At 46.2% G+C, this 20,243-nt stretch overlaps 2 protein-coding genes across 2 annotated transcripts in view; one reads left to right on the forward strand and one right to left on the reverse strand.

Moving 5' to 3' along the window:
• The window catches only part of LOC135525499 (angiopoietin-related protein 7), a 62,085-nt gene extending 50,367 nt beyond the window's left edge, over nucleotides 1-11,718 (forward strand). The window contains exon 9 of the mRNA XM_064953171.1: nucleotides 11,556-11,718. The gene's annotated coding sequence lies outside the window, so the exon portion shown is untranslated. The remainder of the gene's footprint in view (nucleotides 1-11,555) is intronic.
• Nucleotides 11,719-12,035: 317 nt separating this feature from the next.
• The window catches only part of snx9a (sorting nexin 9a), a 32,676-nt gene continuing 24,468 nt past the window's right edge, over nucleotides 12,036-20,243 (reverse strand). Inside the window, exons 14-18 of the mRNA XM_064953170.1 lie at nucleotides 19,631-19,707; nucleotides 19,242-19,331; nucleotides 18,904-19,018; nucleotides 18,741-18,832; nucleotides 12,036-13,413 (exon numbers count right to left, since the gene is read on the reverse strand). Coding sequence (XP_064809242.1) covers nucleotides 13,366-13,413; nucleotides 18,741-18,832; nucleotides 18,904-19,018; nucleotides 19,242-19,331; nucleotides 19,631-19,707 — 422 coding nt within the window. The 3' untranslated portion in view covers nucleotides 12,036-13,365. The remainder of the gene's footprint in view (nucleotides 13,414-18,740; nucleotides 18,833-18,903; nucleotides 19,019-19,241; nucleotides 19,332-19,630; nucleotides 19,708-20,243) is intronic.

Below are 20,243 nucleotides of genomic sequence, written 5' to 3' on the forward strand. Positions count from 1 at the left end.
ATTGGCACGACAATTAAAAGCATTATACACGTACTCAAATCAAATCACATTTTATTTGTCACATACACATGGTTACCAGATGTTAATGCGAGTGTAGCGAAACTTATGACCGTCTAAAAAGGACTGTGTGTGTGTGTGAAGCTGAATTATGTCTTTTATAAAACCCTGCTCAGTCAGATTTGGAGAAGACCCTCTCTTCACTTCCACTACTTCCTGTTATAAGGTCAAAGTTCACCGGCCAGTTTCCTACCAGGGCTGCACTGTTGACCTTCCCACCACACTGTAGCACAAACACACACACACACACATACGCACACATACATAATAGTACTAACACACACAGAAACATAAAAAATATCTATTTAACATCCATTTCTGAGCCAACCAAGCAGGAAAACTAAATCACTGACACTGCATCCCCCAATCACTAGTAACCATCATACTGAACATTCCTTCCTGGTACAGCGACAGACGTTTCCCTGAGGTTGCCATAAGGATAGAACCTCTCATTCCTCATTCTATGACAGGAATGTTCCGGATATGTTCCTGGATAGTCAACACAGCAGCACTATGTTGAAGCAAAGTAACAACTGCAGAATAGAGGACGTATAAATAAAAATGTAGATGTACAGGTTGAGAACATTACATATTATGAATTTCTATTATAACTTTATATGACTTTATGGCAACACGAACAGTACATTATGGGTGACAAGCCCTCACAACACAGAGTTTTGGCTTGAATACCCATAACATCTGAAATGGAAAGGGATTTGGAAAACTGCAACTGGGGATTGTATTGCATGCAAATCATTTCCCTGCTGTTTACGGCTAAAGACTTTTAGACTGGGATTCATTTCCCAAAGTGCTGTTTTGGCGATGTAACTATTAAAGGCATTGTTCACCAAGGCGTTGTAATCCTTTCGTATGAATCAGAGTGCTGGAGAGTATCAGGGAACATTCTAAATGTGACCGACCGGCTCGATCTTATGTAGAAAAATTTGAAATAGTGTTTTTTTTTTTACATCGGATAAAAGTAGAGACTCAGAGCTAGAAAATGGAATGTCATACACTACAGTTGAGGAACAATGGGGAAAGTAATTCTGCTTTGAAAGTTGATAAACTTGTAATTCTACTTTTGAGAAAATTACCCTTGAGTTGTTCTGGTACACCTACTGGAGGGCTCTTCTTTGTCTACACCCATTCAGTATCGTTCACACCCTCTTAAGCCTAAGCCCCAACCATCTCTTTAAGGAGTCACATGTGAGGCCATGTGCTAAACAGAGTGAGTACGGTAGTGTATTAAACAGAGTACGGTAGTGTATTAAACAGAGTGAGTACGGTAGTGTATTAAACAGAGTGAGTACGGTAGTGTATTAAACAGAGTGAGTACGGTAGTGTATTAAACAGAGTACGGTAGTGTATTAAACAGAGTGAGTACGGTAGTGACATCATAGAAATGTCTGTAGAATGTTGTCGCTGTGACATCATAGACATGTCTGTAGAATGTTGTCGCTGTGACATCATAGACATGTCTGCAGAATGTTGTCGTTGTGACATCATAGACATGTCTGCAGAATGTTGTCGCTGTGACATCATAGACATGTCTGCAGAATGTTGTCGCTGTGACATCATAGACATGTCTGCAGAATGTTGTCGCTGTGACATCATAGACATGTCTGCAGAATGTTGTCGCTGTGACATCATAGACATGTCTGCAGAATGTTGTCGCTGTGACATCATAGACATGTCTGCAGAATGTTGTCGCTGTGACATCATAGACATGTCTGCAGAATGTTGTCGTTGTGACATAGACATGTCTGTAGAATGTTGTCGTTGTGACATCATAGACATGTCTGTAGAATGTTGTCGTTGTGACATCATAGACATGTCTGTAGAATGTTGTCGTTGTGACATCATAGACATGTCTGTAGAATGTTGTCGTTGTGACATCATAGACATGTCTGTAGAATGTTGTCGTTGTGACATCATAGACATGTCTGCAGAATGTTGTCGTTGTGACATCATAGACATGTCTGCAGAATGTTGTCGCTGTGACATCATAGACATGTCTGCAGAATGTTGTCGCTGTGACATCATAGACATGTCTGCAGAATGTTGTCGCTGTGACATCATAGACATGTCTGCAGAATGTTGTCGCTGTGACATCATAGACATGTCTGCAGAATGTTGTCGCTGTGACATCATAGACATGTCTGCAGAATGTTGTCGTTGTGACATCATAGACATGTCTGCAGAATGTTGTCGCTGTGACATCATAGACATGTCTGCAGAATGTTGTCGTTGTGACATCATAGACATGTCTGCAGAATGTTGTCGCTGTGACATCATAGACATGTCTGCAGAATGTTGTCGTTGTGACATCATAGACATGTCTGCAGAATGTTGTCGTTGTGACATCATAGACATGTCTGTAGAATGTTGTCGTTGTGACATCATAGACATGTCTGTAGAATGTTGTCGCTGCGACATCATAGACATTCTATTGTCGTCCGACAGACTTGCCGGAGTAAAAAAAAAAAGTATAAGACACAAAAACGACTGGTGGTCCAATATAGCATAACTGGTGTATTTCAACAGCAATAAAGCATTTAACAATTAATGTATTATACAGTGGCTTGTGAAAGTATTCACCCTCTTGGCATTTTTCCTATTTTGTTGCCTTACAACCTGGAATTAAAAAATAATTTTGGGGGAGTTTGTATCATTTGATTTACACAACATGCCTACAACTTTGAAGATGCAAAATATGTTTTATTGTGAAACAAATAAGAAATAAGACAAAAAAACATTAGTTGAGCGTGCATAACTATTCACCCCCCCAAAGTCAATACTTGGTAGAGCCACCTTTTGCAGCAATTACAGCTGCAGGTCTCTTGTGGTATGTCTCTATGAGCTTGGCACATCAAGCCACTGAGATTTTTGCCCATTCTTTAAGGCAAAACTGCTCCAGCTCCTTCAAGTTGGATGGTTTCCGCTGGTGTACAGCAATCTTTACGTCATACCACAGATTCTCAATTGGATTGGGGTCTGGATTTTGACTAGACATTCCAAGACATTTAAATCTCCCCTTAAACCACTCGAGTGTTGCTTTAGCAGCATGCTTAGGGTCATTGTCCTACTGGAAGGTGAACGTCCGTCCCAGTCTCAATCTCTGGAAGACTGAAACAGGTTTCCCTCAAGAATTTCCCTGTATTTAGCACCATCAATCATTCCTTCATATCTGACCAGTTTCTCAGTTCCTGCCGATGAAAAACATGCCCACAGCATGATGCTGCCACCACCATGCCTCACTGTGGGGAGGGTGTTCTCGGTGTGATGAGAGGTGTTGGGTTTGCGCCAGACATAGTGTTATCCTTGATGGCCAAAAAGCTCAACTTTAATCCCATCTGACCAGAGTACCTACTTCAATATGTTTACAGAGTCTCCCACATGCCTATTGGCGAACACCAAACGTGTTTGCTTATTTTTTTCTTTAAACAATGGCTTTTTTTCTGGCCACTCTTCCGTTAAGCCCAGCTCTGTGGAGTGTCCAGCTTAAAGTGGTCCTACGGACAGATACTCCAATCTCCACTGTGGAGTTTTGCAGATCCTTCAGGATTATCTTTGGTCTCCTTGTTGCCTCTCTGATTAATGCCCTCCTTGCCTGGTCCTTGAGTTTTGGTGGGCGGCTCACTCGTGGCAGGTTTGTTGTGGTGCAATATTCTTTCCATTTTTGAATAATGGATTTAATAGTGCTCCGTGGGATGTTCAAAGTTTCAGATATTTTTTTATAACCAAACCCTGATCTGTACTTCTCCACAACTTTGTCCCTGACCTGTTTGGAGAGCTCATTGGTCTTCATGGTGCAGCTTGCTTGGTGGTGCCCTTTGCTTAGTGGTGTTTCAGACTATGGGGCCTTTCAGAACAGGAGTATATATACTGAGAACATGTGACAGATCATGTAACATTTATATTGTACACAGGTGTACTTTATTTAACTAATTATGTGACTTCTGAAGGTAATTGGTTGTACCAGATCTTATTTAGGGGCTTCATAGTGTTGTGGTTCGTTCCTTGTTCCTTGTCAATCATTTGCTTATTGGTGAAATTAGCATTCAGTCAATATCTTTAAGTAAATCAATTAATTTATTAATGCAATCGCAGACAGAAGTTGACAAAGGGAACATAGTATGTTTCATAGTAAGTTCTGCAAAATAGTAAAGGGTCCAAGTTTTATAATGCTTGCAGTCAACCCCTAGTGATGTCACTGCCTACATCATTACCTTCTCCTCATGAGACCAAGCCCATGCATACACAGCTATACAACTAATAGTTTCAGTGTTTTCTAAAGGCTCAGCAGTAAATGTCCACTCCCCAAGTTGATTTATAGTGGTATGTCTGACTGGTCTCTTATCTCTTTCACTCCCCTGCAGGGTCTGTGTCTATTAATCTCTTTTAGCCTTTAGGAGCTTTCTCACAGACACCCTGTTTTGACTGCAATAACTCACACATCTTTCAGACAGTTTCTTTATAAGAGGCAGAGACTATAAAAGAAAAGTGGAACAATTTTAATCCTTATAATAAATATATAATATATATTACTACAACATAAGCATAATCAATTATTATAATACATCAAACATTTTGTGCAGCCCCTATCATGACCCCAAGGTGAACTCCATCAATAGCAAAGGGGGTGAATACATACGCACGCACCACTTTTCCAGTTTTTATTTTTTGGATTTTTTTGAAATAAGTTATTTTTTTCATTTCACTTCATCAATTATGACTATTTTGTCTATGTCCATTACATGAAATTCAAATAAAAATCAATTTAAAATTACAGGTTGTAATGCAACAAAATAGGAAAATCGCCAAGGGGGATGAATTATTTTGCAAGGCACTGTGTGTCAATCTAGCAAACCAGGTAACTAAAAGCAACTATCTAAACAATGTTTTGGTTCATTTCTAGCTTGTTAGCTAGCTAGCTAACGTTAAGTTATCTGGCTAGTCAGTTGATATAATCACCATATTATAGCTGACAATGTCTTCTCTTTTGCAAATATGTATTCAATATTACAGGAAAATATAAAACTCACAACAAGATCATTAGTTGCAAGTTAATAGCGAGCTAATTGCAGAAAAAAGCTTACGGTTGTGATTGTGACGAAATAAAAACAGTGCATTCTACATGACTATGGGCTTAACGTTAATTTGACTTTGGTGCAGGTCATGTTATCTTCACATTACCGTCTCTGGTAAACACAACACAACATAAATCAAAGTTTATTCGTCACATGCACAGGATACAGGAGGTATAGTTGGTACAGTGAAATGATTACTTGCATAATGGAGTATTTTGTTTAGACATGTAGCTAGCTAGCTAAACAATGAACTATAATCCCAACGTTACTACTGTGCATGAATCTGAAACTAGACAAGTCAGTTAAGAACAAATTCTTATTTACAGTGACGCCCTACCCCGGTCAATCCCTCCACTAACCCGGACGATGCTGCCCTATGTGCACCGCCCTATGGGACTATGGGACTCCCAATTCACGGCCGGTTGTGATACAGCCCGGGATCGAACTAGGGTCTGTAGTGATACCTCTAGCACTGAGATGCAGTGCCTTAGACTGCTGCGTCACCCGGGAGCCCCAACAAACTGGCAGCGCTCGAAACCAACTAGTTTCAATGTTAGCTAGCTAGCTAACATTAGGCTATAACTAGCAATGCAAATGGTTTTCTGAGATACTGTACTAATAATATTACTACACAGATCGTACACTTAACGTTAGCTGGCGAGCGAGCCAGCTGACGTAAGCTAGCTAGCTAACAGTACGCTTTAACTTGCAATGAAAATGACTTTCTTACAAAATTAGAAATGTTTACTATCTTATTAAAATGTAGTTAGCTAGACTCTTTTACCCGTAGACATGGACGAACGCTGATCCCTCTCCGTCACGAATGCCATGGTTGCTCTTAGTTTGAAGATGTAATCCGCAGACACGAGTAAACAAAAGCCTTCTGTGTGTTCTCTTTTCGACTCCTTATATATAGTATTTGGAGTTTTCTCCTACTCCTTAGCTATCATACTGTGCTTCCACCGGGCATTACAATGACGTCAAAACTTGGTCAACTTCTTCCGTGACAACTATACTGTTGTTGATTGCCGTTTCAGAAGACTCTACAATGTCTGGTTCAATTAAAATGTTTGTTTTTTACCAAAAAAAAAGGGATTTCCTCATTGTCCGATTAATTTACAGAGTCCAAGATTAGTCAGCATGGCACGATCGTCCTCCAGAAAGAGGAGAGCAAACTGTGATAGAAAGGATCACCTACACATACTGAGCAGCTCATGTTAGAGACAGAAGCGTGCTACATGGCAGACCAATCAGAACTCATCTCTTAGCATGTCCAGCCCACACTAACTAGGCTCATAATTTAAAACATTTTATTTTTGTATTTACAGATGACAAGTTTATTATTAAGACACTTGAAAGATGACATGTTTATTAAGACACTTGAAAGATGACATGTTTATTAAGACACTTGAAAGATGACATGTTTATTAAGACACTTGAAAGATGACATGTTTATTAAGACACTTGAAAGATGACATGTTTATTAAGACACTTGAAAGATGACATGTTTCAGAAGGCATGTTTATGCTCAAATGTCTCTCCTGTGAAGTAGTGACGTGTGACATACACCAAGTGCCCTGAAACGAGTCACAAATATAGATAACATGTTGCCTTCATCAATGTTTATTTTATATTTGGTCCTAAAGTTAAAAGCCTCCAAGCACAGAGAGAGAAATCGGAGGCCTTTACTATTTCATCCTGGAATATCCAAGGCCTGAGGTCATCTGCCTTTGGCCTAAAGAGCAGGAACCTTGAACTTCATCAAAGAAATCGGAAATACAGACATCCTACAAGAAATATGGTATAGAGATGGATCCACTGGTTGCCCTCTAGGTTACAGAGACTGTAACCCCTACTGTAGGTTATTGAGATGGATCCACTGGTTGCCCCTACTGTAGGTTATTGAGATGGATCCACTGGTTGCCCTCTAGGTTACAGAGACTGTAACCCCTACTGTAGGTTATTGAGATGGATCCACTGGTTGCCCCTACTGTAGGTTATTGAGATGGATCCACTGGTTGCCCCTACTGTAGGTTATTGAGATGGATCCACTGGTTGCCCCTACTGTAGGTTATTGAGATGGATCCACTGGTTGCCCCTACTGTAGGTTATTGAGATGGATCCACTGGTTGCCCCTACTGTAGGTTATTGAGATGGATCCACTGGTTGCCCCTACTGTAGGTTATTGAGATGGATCCACTGGTTGCCCCTACTGTAGGTTATTGAGATGGATCCACTGGTTGCCCCTACTGTAGGTTATTGAGATGGATCCACTGGTTGCCCCTACTGTAGGTTATCGAGATGGATCCACTGGTTGCCCCTACTGTAGGTTATTGAGATGGATCCACTGGTTGCCCCTACTGTAGGTTATTGAGATGGATCCACTGGTTGCCCTCTAGGTTACAGAGACTGTAACCCCTACTGTAGGTTATTGAGATGGATCCACTGGTTGCCCTCTAGGTTACAGAGACTGTAACCCCTACTGTAGGTTATTGAGATGGATCCACTGGTTGCCCCTACTGTAGGTTATTGAGATGGATCCACTGGTTGCCCCTACTGTAGGTTATTGAGATTGATCCACTGGTTGCCCCTACTGTAGGTTATTGAGATGGATCCACTGGTTGCCCCTACTGTAGGTTATTGAGATGGATCCACTGGTTGCCCCTACTGTAGGTTATTGAGATGGATCCACTGGTTGCCCCTACTGTAGGTTATTGAGATGGATCCACTGGTTGCCCCTACTGTAGGTTATTGAGATGGATCCACTGGTTGCCCCTACTGTAGGTTATTGAGATGGATCCACTGGTTGCCCCTACTGTAGGTTATTGAGATGGATCCACTGGTTGCCCCTACTGTAGGTTATTGAGATGGATCCACTGGTTGCCCCTACTGTAGGTTATTGAGATGGATCCACTGGTTGCCCTCTAGGTTACAGAGACTGTAACCCCTACTGTAGGTTATTGAGATGGATCCACTGGTTGCCCCTACTGTAGGTTATTGAGATGGATCCACTGGTTGCCCTCTAGGTTACAGAGACTGTAACCCCTACTGTAGGTTATTGAGATGGATCCACTGGTTGCCCCTACTGTAGGTTATAGAGATGGATCCACTGGTTGCCCCTACTGTAGGTTATTGAGATGGATCCACTGGTTGCCCCTACTGTAGGTTATTGAGATGGATCCACTGGTTGCCCCTACTGTAGGTTATTGAGAGCTGGTCGTCCCATCCACCAAACTACCAGGTGTGAAACAGGGAAGGGACTCAGGGGGTATGCTAATTTGTTATAGAGCAGACCTAACTCACTCTATTAGATGAATCAAAACAGGAACATTTTACATTTGGCTAGAAATGTAAAAGGAAATTATCTTAACAGAGAAAAATATCCTCCTGTGTGCTACCTATATCCCCCCACTAGAATCCCCATACTTTAATGAAGACAGCTTCTCCATCCTGGAGGGGGAAATCAATCATTTCCAGGCCCAGGGACATGTACTAGTCTGTGGCGACCTAAATGCCAGAACCGGACAAGAACCTGACACCCTCAGCACACAGGGGGACAAACACCTGCCTGGAGGTGACAGCATTCCCTGACAGCATTCCCTCACACATATGCCCCCCTAGGCACAACTACGACAACATAACCAACAAAAACGGGTCACATCTCCTGCAGCTCTGTCGCACGCTGGGTATGTACATAGTCAATGGTAGGCTTCGAGGGGATTCCTATGGTAGGTACACCTATAGCTCATCTCTTGGCAGTAGTACTGTAGACTACTTTATCACTGACCTCAACCCAGAGTCTCTCAGAGCGTTCACAGTCAGCCCACTGACACCCCTATCAGACCACAGCAAAATCACAGTCTACTTAAACAGAGCAGTACTCAATCATGAGGCATCAAAGCCAAAGGAACTGAGAAACATTAAGAAATGCTATAGATGGAAGGAATGCAGTTTGGAAACCTACCAAAAAACAATTAGGCAACAACAAATTCAATCCCTTTTAGACAATTTCCTGTGTAAAACGTTCCACTGCAATAGTGAAGGTGTAAACTTGGCAGTAGAAAATCTTAACAGTATGTTTGACCTCTCAGCTTCCCTATCAAATCTAAAAATCACAAATAGAAAACCGAAGAAAATTAACAATAATGACAAATGGTTTGATGAAGAATGCAAAAATCTAAGAAAGAAACCTGTCCAACCAAAAACATAGAGACCCGGAAAACCTGAGTCTACGCCTTCACTTTGGTGAATCACTAAAACAATACAGAAATACACTACGGAAAAAGAAGGAACAGCATGTCAGAAATCAGCTCAATGTAATTGAAGAATCCATAGACCCTAACCACTTCTGGGAAAATTGGAAAACACTAAACAAACAACAACACGAAGAATTATCTATCCAAAATGGAGATGTATGCGTAAACCACTTCTCCAATCTTTTTGGCTCTATAACAAAGAATAAAGAGCAAAAACACATACATGATCAAATACAGATCTTAGAATCAACTATTAAAGACTACCAGAACCCACTGGATTCTCCAATTACATTGAATGAGTTACAGGACAAAATAAAAACCCTCCAACCCAAAAAGGCCTGTGCTGTTGATGGTATCCTCAAAGAAATGATTAAATATACAGACAACAAATTCCAATTGGCTATACTAAAACTCTTTGACATCATCCTTAGCTCTGGCATCTTCCCCAATATTTGGAACCAAGGACTGATCACCCCAATCCACAAAAGTGGAGACAAATTTGACCCCAATAACTACCGTGGAATATGCGTCAACAGTAACCTTGGGAAAATCCTCTGCATTATCATTAACAGCAGACTCGTACATTTCCTCAATGACAAAAATGTACTGAGCAAATGTCAAATTGGCTTTTTACCAAATTACCATACAACAGACCATGTATTCACCCTGCACACCATAATTGACATCCAAACAAACCATCCAAAACAAATCCAAACAAACAAAGGCAATGTCTTCTCATGCTTTGTTGATTTAAAAAAAGTCTTCAACTCAATATGGCATGAGGGTCTGCTATACAAACTGATGGAATATGGTGTTGGGGGTAAAACATACGACATTATAAAATCCATGTACAAAAACAACAAGTGTGAGGTTAAAATTGGCAAAAAAACACACAAATGTCTTCACACAGGGTTGTGGGGTGAGACAGGGATGCAGCTTAAGCCCCACCCTCTTCAACATTTATATCAACGAATTGGCGCGAGCACCAGAAAAGTCTGCAGCACCCGGCCTCACCCTACTAGAATCCGAAGTCAAATGTCTGCTCTTTGCTGATGATCTGGTGCTTCTGTCACCAACCAAGGAGGGCCTACAGCAGCACCTAGATCTCATGCACAGATTCTGTCAGACCTGGGCCCTGACAGTAAATCTCAGTAAGACCAAATTAATGTTGTTCCAAAAAAGGTCTAGTCACCAGGACCACAAATACAAATTCCATCTAGACACTGTTGCCCTAGAGCACACAAAAAAATATACATACCTTTCCCTAAACATCAGCGCCACAGGTAACTTCCACAAAGCAATGAACAATCTGAGAGACAAGGCAAGAAGGGCATTCTATGCCATCAAAAGGAACATAAATTTCAACATACCAATTAGGATTTGGCTAAAGATTCTTGAATCAGTCATAGAGCCCATTGCCCTTTATGGTTGTGAGGTCTGGGGTCCGCTCACCAACCAAGACTTCACAAAATGGGACAAACACCAAATTGAGACTCTGCACGCAGAATTCTGCAAAAATATCCTCCGCGTACAACGTAGAACACCAAATAATGCATGCAGAGCAGAATTAGGCCGATACTCACTAATTATCAAAATCCAGAAAAAAGCTGTTAAATTCTACAACCACCTAAAAGGACGCGATTCCCAAACCTTCCACAACAAAGCCATCACCTACAGAGAGATGAATCTGGAGAAGAGTTCCTTAAGCAAGCTGGTCCTGGGGCTCTGTTCACAAACACAAACACACCCTACAGAGCCCCAGGACAGCAGCACAATTAGACCCAACCAAATCATGAGAAAACAAAAAGATAATTATTGTCACGAATCCCGCTTCCTTAGTCTGTGTTTGCCTGTTTCTGTCCTGGAGTGTGTTTCCGGTGTCCTGGAACGCACCCTGTCTGGTTGCCGGGCGAATTAGCTTGTTGGGAGATCGATGTTCACCCGCACCTGTATCCCATCAGTAATCTGCACACCTGTCCTGATCATCACCTCTCCCCTTCAAAAGCTCTGACCTGACATCCATTCCCTGCCGGATCGTTAGCCATGAACAGTATGTCGTGCCATAGTATCAGCCTCAAGTTAGATAGAATTTGTTTTGTTGTTTTTTACGTATTGCTTGCCTTAAACTTACCTCCGTTTGTTCTGTCTTCAGTTACTCACCCGGATCATTTACCCCATTCCCGCCTGGTCGTCGGAGAATTCCGCTACCCCATTGGATCCACCAATTTACTCCCATCAACTCACCACCGCTGCCCGCTACGCCACCTGGATATATCTACCCATTCATATTCACTTGTAAATAAATACTCACCTTCTTCCTACTCTCCTTGTCCTGGTCTGCTTCTGGGTTCGATTTTGAAAGAACGTGACAATTACTTGACACATTGGAAAGAATTAACAAAAAACAGAGCAAATTAGAATGCTATTTGGCCCTACACAGAGAGTACACAGTGGCAGAATACCTGACCACTGTGACTGACCCAAAATTAAGGAAAGCTTTGACTATGTACAGACTCATTGTTATTGAGAAAGGCCGCCGTAGGCAGACATGGCTCTCGAGAAGACAGGCTATGTGCTCACTGCCCACAAAATGAGGTGGAAACTGAGCTGCACTTGTAAAGAACAAACACCATTGTAAATACAACCCATGTTTATTTATTTTCCCTTTTTGTACTTGAACTATTTGCACATCGTTAAAACATTGTATATAGACAATATGACATTTGAAATGTCTTTATTCTTTTGGAACTTCAGTGAGTGTAATGTTTGCTGTTAATTTATATTGTTTATTTCACTTTTATCTATTTCACTTGCTTTGGTAACATTAAGGTATGTTTCCCATGCGGATAAAGCCCTTAAATTGAATTGAGAGGGGAAATTGAGAGACGGATGAGCACTCTCTAGTGTTGCATAGGGAGTGTGTGTGAGGTGTTCTATACATGAGAGGGCATACTGAGTCAAATGGCTTTGTATGTGTGGAGGGAGGGAAAACACTGCCAGCAGTGTGTTTGCTTGAGTGGGAGGAGAACGGGGTGGCGGAGCGTGTGAATCGCATGATCTTTCTGTCTCTGTCTTTCTCCGTCTCCCCTCTCTCTCCCCCACTCTCTCTTTGTCTCCCCTATTTTCTCTGTCTCTCCTTTCTCCGTCTCCCCTCTTTCTCTCACTCTCTCTCTCCCCTCTGTCTCCCTCTCCCCTCTGTCTCCCTCTCCCCTCTGTATGTCTCCCTCTCCCCTCTGTATGTCTCCCTCTCCCCTCTGTATCCCCTATTCTCTCTCTCTCTCTCCCCCCTCTGTCTCCCTCTCCCCTCTGTCTCCCTCTGTATCCCCTATTCTCTCTGTCTCTCTCCCCTACTCTCTCCCCTCTGTCTCTCTCTCCCCTCTATATTCCCTATTCTCTCTCTGTATCCCCTATTCTCTCTCTGTCTCTCTCTCTCTCCCCTATTCTCTCTCTGTCTCCCCTCTGTATCCCCTATTCTCTCTCTGTCTCCCCTCTGTATCCCCTATTCTCTCTCTGTCTCTCTCTCTCTCCCCTCTGTCTGTCTCCCTCTCCCCTCTGTATCCCCTATTCTCTCTCTGTCTCTCTCTCCCCTACTCTGTCTCCCCTCTCTGTCTCTCTCTCTCCCTCTGTATCCCCTCTCTAAATCACATTATCCAGAATAAGAATAATAAGACAAAGTGAAAACATCCAACCAAAATAACCACGAAATACAACCATTTCATATATCTATATTATAAATAAAAGAGATATGGCATAATTAGAGGGTTATAAAACAACATTTAACATATTGTTCTGCACTGTGATATTAAAATATAACATCGTTATGGTAAAATCCTTGTGTAGTTAAAAGGCACAGGGTGATACTGTCTTCCAACTACATCATCCAGACACCAGTCCATCCTGTTTAAGGTTGTTGGTCCACGAAGCAGAAAGGAGAAGAACAAGGTGTGTGTGTTTGTTTCCCTTTACAGGGTGGTAAACTGGCCCAGGGTTTGCTTCAGCTTCTCTGCAATCTGACCAATGAGAAGAAAACTACATTAACAATCATACAACAGGAGACAACAACTACATTAACCAGAGCATGCAATAGCAGATTACAAGTACATTAAACAGCATACAGAGACAACTCAATTATATTATTGCAGACCAGCTAGATCTACTGTCTCTAACCAGAGCATGCAACAGGAGACGAGAACTACATTAACCATCATGCAACAGGAGACAACACCAACATTAACCAGAGCATGCATCTACAGTATTACTCTTTAGACTTGTGTGATATAGAGCACATGGATGTCTTTCAAAACTATAATGTCTTTCAAACCATAGTCTTTTCAAACCATATTGTCTCTATTAAAACAGATGATTCTTTAAAAACATCATGAAACACAAACACAATCTTACCGTTTCATAGAACCTTCCCTCTTTCTTGCCCCCCCCCACAATTTATTTTATTTTTACCCTTTTTTCTTCCCAATTTCATGGTCATACACAACCCAACCAGCCGTACTGCTTAACAGAAGCCAACCGCACCAATATGTCAGAGGAAACACCGTGCACCTCGTGACCTGGTCAGCGTGCACTGCCCCCGGCCCGCCACAGGAGTCGCTGGTGCGCGATGAGACAAGGACACCTACCGACCAAGCCCTCCCTAACCCAGACGACGCTAGGCCAATTGTGCATCGACACACGGACCTCCCGGTCGCGGCCGGTTACGACAGAGCCTGGGGGCGAACTGGTGGCAAAGCTGGGGCTGCAGTACAGTGCCCTTAACCACTGCGCCACCCGGGAGGCCATGAAACACAATTGTCCCCTCTCTCTCTTACCGTTTCATAGAACCCTCCCTCTCTCTTGCCCCGCCCCCCCCTTACCGTTTCATAGAACCCTCTCTCTCTTGCTCCCCCCCCCCTTACCGTTTCATAGAACCCTCCCTCTCTCTTGCCCCCCCCCCCTTACCGTTTCATAGAACCCTCCCTCTCTCTTGCCCCCCCTCCCTCTTACCGTTTCATAGAACCCTCCCTCTCTCTTGCCCCCCCTTACCGTTTCATAGAACCCTCCCTCTCTCTTGCCCCCCTTACCGTTTCATAGAACCCTCCCTCTCTCTTGCCCCCCCTTACCGTTTCATAGAACCCTCCCTCTCTTTGCCCCCCCCCCCCCCCCCTTACCGTTTCATAGAACCCTCCCTCTCTCTTGCCCCCCCTTACCGTTTCATAGAACCCTCCCTCTCTCTTGCCCCCCCCTTACCGCATAGAACCCTCCCTCTCTCTTGCCCCCCCTTACCGTTTCATAGAACCCTCCCTCTCTTGCCCCCCCTTACCGTTTCATAGAACCCTCCCTCTCTCTTGCCCCCCCCCCCTTACCGTTTCATAGAACCCTCCCTCTCTCTTGCCCCCCTTACCGTTTCATAGAACCCTCCCTCTCTTGCCCCCCTTACCGTTTCATAGAACCCTCCCTCTCTCTTGCCCCCCCCTTACCGTTTCATAGAACCCTCCCTCTCTTGCCCCCCCCCTTACCGTTTCATAGAACCCTCCCTCTCTCTTGCCCCCCCTTACCGTTTCATAGAACCCTCCCTCTCTCTTGCCCCCCCCCCCCCTTACCGTTTAATAGAACCCTCCCTCTCTCTTGCCCCCCCTTACCGTTTCATAGAACCCTCCCTCTCTTGCCCCCCTTACCGTTTCATAGAACCCTCCCTCTCTTTGCCCCCCCTTACCGTTTCATAGAACCCTCCCTCTCTTGCCCCCCCTTACCGTTTAATAGAACCCTCCCTCTCTTTGCCCCCCCCTTACCGTTTCATAGAACCCTCCCTCTCTCTTGCCCCCCCTTACCGTTTCATAGAACCCTCCCTCTCTCTTGCCCCCCCTTACCGTTTCATAGAACCCTCCCTCTCTCTTGCCCCCCTTACCGTTTCATAGAACCCTCCCTCTCTCTTGCCCCCCCCTTACCGTTTCATAGAACCCTCCCTCTCTCTTGCCCCCCCCCCCCTTACCGTTTCATAGAACCCTCCCTCTCTCTTGCCCCCCCCTTACCGTTTCATAGAACCCTCCCTCTCTTTGCCCCCCCCCCCCCCCTTACCGTTTCATAGAACCCTCCCTCTCTCTTGCCCCCCCCCCTTACCGTTTCATAGAACCCTCCCTCTCTCTTGCCCCCCCTTACCGTTTCATAGAACCCTCCCTCTCTCTTGCCCCCCCCCTTACCGTTTAATAGAACCCTCCCTCTCTCTTGCCCCCCCTTACCGTTTCATAGAACCCTCCCTCTCTCTTGCCCCCCTCTCTCTTGCCCCCCTTACCGTTTCATAGAACCCTCCCTCTCTCTTGCCCCCCCTTACCGTTTCATAGAACCCTCCCTCTCTCTTGCCCCCCCTTACCGTTTCATAGAACCCTCCCTCTCTCTTGCCCCCCCCCCTTACCGTTTCATAGAACCCTCCCTCTCTCTTGCCCCCCCTTACCGTTTCATAGAACCCTCCCTCTCTCTTGCCCCCCCTTACCGTTTCATAGAACCCTCCCTCTCTCTTGCCCCCCCCTTACCGTTTCATAGAACCCTCCCTCTCTCTTGCCCCCCCTTACCGTTTCATAGAACCCTCCCTCTCTCTTGCCCCCCCCTCTTACCGTTTCATAGAACCCTCCCTCTCTCTTGCCCCCCCCCCTTACCGTTTCATAGAACCCTCCCTCTCTCTTGCCCCCCTTACCGTTTCATAGAACCCTCCCTCTCTTTGCCCCCCCTTACCGTTTCATAGAACCCTCCCTCTCTCTTGCCCCCCTTACCGTTTATAGAACCCTCCCTCTCTTTGCCCCCCCCCCCCGTTTCATAGAACCCTCCCTCTCTCTTGCCCCCCCCTTACCGTTTCATAGAACCCTCCCTCTCTCTTGCTCCCCCTTACCGTTTCATAGAACCCTCCCTCTCTCTTGCCCCCCCCCTTACCGTTTCATAGAACCCTCCCTCTCTTTGCCCCCCCCCCTTACCGTTTCATAGAACCCTCCCTCTCTCTTGCCCCCCCTTACCGTTTCATAGAACCCTCCCTCTCTCTTGCCCCCCCCCCCTTACCGTTTCATAGAACCCTCCCTCTCTCTTGCCCCCCCCCTTACCGTTTCATAGAACCCTCCCTCTCTCTTGCCCCTCCCTCTCTCTTGCCCCCCTTACCGTTTCATAGAACCCTCCCTCTCTTGCCCCCCTTACCGTTTCATAGAACCCTCCCTCTCTTGCCCCCCCCCTTACCGTTTCATAGAACCCTCCCTCTCTCTTGCCCCCCCCCTTACCGTTTCATAGAACCCTCCCTCTCTTTGCCCCCCCTTACCGTTTCATAGAACCCTCCCTCTCTTGCCCCCCTTACCGTTTCATAGAACCCTCCCTCTCTTGCCCCCCCTTACCGTTTCATAGAACCCTCCCTCTCTCTTGCCCCCCCCCCTTACCGTTTCATAGAACCCTCCCCTCTCTTGCCCCCCCCTCTTGCCCCCCCCCCCCTTACCGTTTCATAGAACCCTCCCTCTCTCTTGCCCCCCCCTTACCGTTTCATAGAACCCTCCCTCTCTCTTGCCCCCCCCCCTTACCGTTTCATAGAACCCTCCCTCTCTCTTGCCCCCCCCCCTTACCGTTTCATAGAACCCTCCCTCTCTCTTGCCCCCCCCCTTACCGTTTAATAGAACCCTCCCTCTCTCTTGCCCCGCCCCCTTACCGTTTCATAGAACCCTCCCTCTCTCTTGCCCCGCCCCCCTTACCGTTTCATAGAACCCTCCCTCTCTCTTGCCCCCCCCTTACCGTTTCATAGAACCCTCCCTCTCTCTTGCCCCCCCCCCCTTACCGTTTCATAGAACCCTCCCTCTCTCTTGCCCCGCCCCTTACCGTTTCATAGAACCCTCCCTCTCTCTTGCCCCGCCCCCCTCTTGCCCCGCCCCTTACCGTTTCATAGAACCCTCCCTCTCTCTTGCCCCCCCCCTTACCGTTTCATAGAACCCTCCCTCTCTCTTGCCCCCCCTTACCGTTTCATAGAACCCTCCCTCTCTCTTGCCCCCCCCCCTTACCGTTTCATAGAACCCTCCCTCTCTCTTGCCCCCCCCCTTACCGTTTAATAGAACCCTCCCTCTCTCTTGCCCCGCCCCCCTTACCGTTTCATAGAACCCTCCCTCTCTCTTGCCCCCCCCCTTACCGTTTCATAGAACCCTCCCTCTCTCTTGCCCCCCCCCTTACCGTTTCATAGAACCCTCCCTCCCTCTCTCTTGCCCCGCCCCCCCCCCCTTACCGTTTCATAGAACCCTCCCTCTCTCTTGCCCCCCCCCCTTACCGTTTCATAGAACCCTCCCTCTCTCTTGCCCCCCCCCTTACCGTTTCATAGAACCCTCCCTCTCTCTTGCCCCGCCCCCCTTACCGTTTCATAGAACCCTCCCTCTCTCTTGCCCCCCCCCCCCTTACCGTTTCATAGAACCCTCCCTCTCTCTTGCCCCCCCTTACCGTTTCATAGAACCCTCCCTCTCTCTTGCCCCCCCCCTTACCGTTTCATAGAACCCTCCCTCTCTCTTGCCCCCCTTACCCCCTCCCTCTCTCTTGCCCCCCCTTACCGTTTCATAGAACCCTCCCTCTCTCTTGCCCCCCTTACCGTTTCATAGAACCCTCCCTCTCTCTTGCCCCCCCCCCTTACCGTTTCATAGAACCCTCCCTCTCTCTTGCCCCCCCCCCCTTACCGTTTCATAGAACCCTCCCTCTCTCTTGCCCCCCCCTTACCGTTTCATAGAACCCTCCCTCTCTCTTGCCCCCCCCTTACCGTTTCATAGAACCCTCCCTCTCTCTTGCCCCCCCTTACCGTTTCATAGAACCCTCCCTCTCTCTTGCCCCCCCCCCCCCTTACCGTTTCATAGAACCCTCCCTCTCTCTTGCCCCCCCCCTTACCGTTTCATAGAACCCTCCCTCTCTCTTGCCCCCCCTTACCGTTTCATAGAACCCTCCCTCTCTCTTGCCCCCCCCCCTTACCGTTTCATAGAACCCTCCCTCTCTTGCCCCCCTTACCGTTTCATAGAACCCTCCCCTCTCTCTTGCCCCCCCCCTTACCGTTTCATAGAACCCTCCCTCTCTCTTGCCCCCCTTACCGTTTCATAGAACCCTCCCTCTCTCTTGCCCCCCCCCCTTACCGTTTCATAGAACCCTCCCTCTCTCTTGCCCCCCCCTTACCGTTTCATAGAACCCTCCCTCTCTCTTGCCCCCCCCCTTACCGTTTCATAGAACCCTCCCTCTCTCTTGCCCCCCTTACCGTTTCATAGAACCCTCCCTCTCTTTGCCCCCCCCGTTTCATAGAACCCTCCCTCTCTCTTGCCCCCCTTTCATAGAACCCTCCCTCTCTCTTGCCCCCCCTTACCGTTTCATAGAACCTGATCTGTTCTTCCAGGTAGAGCTGCATGACTCTGTTGTAGTCATAGATACGGTTGCTATGGAAGTGGTTCATCTCAGCTGTATGGAAACACAGATGGCAGGTAAGAGGTTTTGTTACACAGGTGAACGTGTGTGTGTGTGTGTGTTACCTTGTAGTGAGTAGCACATGATGCTGATGCGTTTGGCCATGGTCCCTTTATCCTGTGTGGTGATCTTCCCTGCTGCCACCATCTTGTCCCCTTCCCTCACCTTCTCTATAGCCGCCTACACACACACACGCACACACACTTGATTTAGCTTGACCAGCACTCCTGGAGAGCGGAGTTTGTACTTTTAGGACTATTCCATTGGTTCTACTGTTACGGGCCAGCTAAATCAAGCACTGCTCAACAAACGACTTCTTCAACTTAGTCGTGATCTGACGTGTATCAGGCTACACTACTTAATAATAATAGTTGACAGTAGTAGAATAGTATCTGTTGTGTACCTTGTGTACTCCGATAGTATCAGGGAAGCAGCCTAGCAGCCCTTTGTATTCGTTGTTGGTTTCCATCAGGAAGTGAAGGTCTTTTATGGGCTGAAAGAAATATACATCCCAACAGTTTATTTTCACTCAGGGTCTGTAGTTCGACCTTCAGAGACAATGAGAGAATGAGAGAGAGAGGCAGAGGGAGAGAAGGGTGATTGATAGTAGAGAGAGACAGAGTGGGAGACAGAGAGAGAATGGCATAGAGAGAAAGAGGGGGTGGGATGGAGAGAGAGAGAGAGAATGTATTCAAAAGGAAGGAAGGAGGGAGAGAGACGAACAGGAAATGCCTCAGGGACAGGAAGAACATAGGTTATCTATGTGTGTGTGTGTGTGTGTGTGTGTGTTACCTGCTCAGCTACGATCTGTGAGATCTCCTCATATGTTTTCCCTGCAGCTGTGAGAGCATCTGTGAGTGTGGCCTCTCCTACACCACACACACACACACACACACACACACACACACACACACACACACACACACACACACACACACACACACAATTGATCATAGTGTACAGTTTAGTGACAGTACTATGACAGTAGCCAGCAACACAGAGCATACATTTGGGGCGGCAGGGTAGCCTAGTGGTTAGAGTGTAGAGGTGGCAGGGTAGCCTAGTGGTTAGAGTGTAGAGGTGGCAGGTAGCCTAGTGGTTAGAGTGTAGAGGTGGCAGGTAGCCTAGTGGTTAGAGTGTAGAGGTGGCAGGTAGCCTAGTGGTTAGAGTGTAGAGGTGGCAAGTAGCCTAGTGGTTTGAGCATAGAGGTGGCAGGTAGCCTAGTGGTTAGAGGGGGGAGGCAGGTAGCCTAGTGGTTAGAGGGGGGAGGCAGGTAGCCTAGTGGTTAGAGTGTAGAGGTGGCAGGTAGCCTAGTGGTTAGAGGGGGGAGGCAGGTAGCCTAGTGGTTAGAGTGTAGAGGTGGCAGGGTAGCCTAGTGGTTAGAGCATAGAGGTGGCAGGTAGCC

This window comes from Oncorhynchus masou, chromosome 32, assembly GCF_036934945.1.
Source record: "Oncorhynchus masou masou isolate Uvic2021 chromosome 32, UVic_Omas_1.1, whole genome shotgun sequence".
NCBI lineage: Eukaryota > Metazoa > Chordata > Actinopteri > Salmoniformes > Salmonidae > Oncorhynchus > Oncorhynchus masou.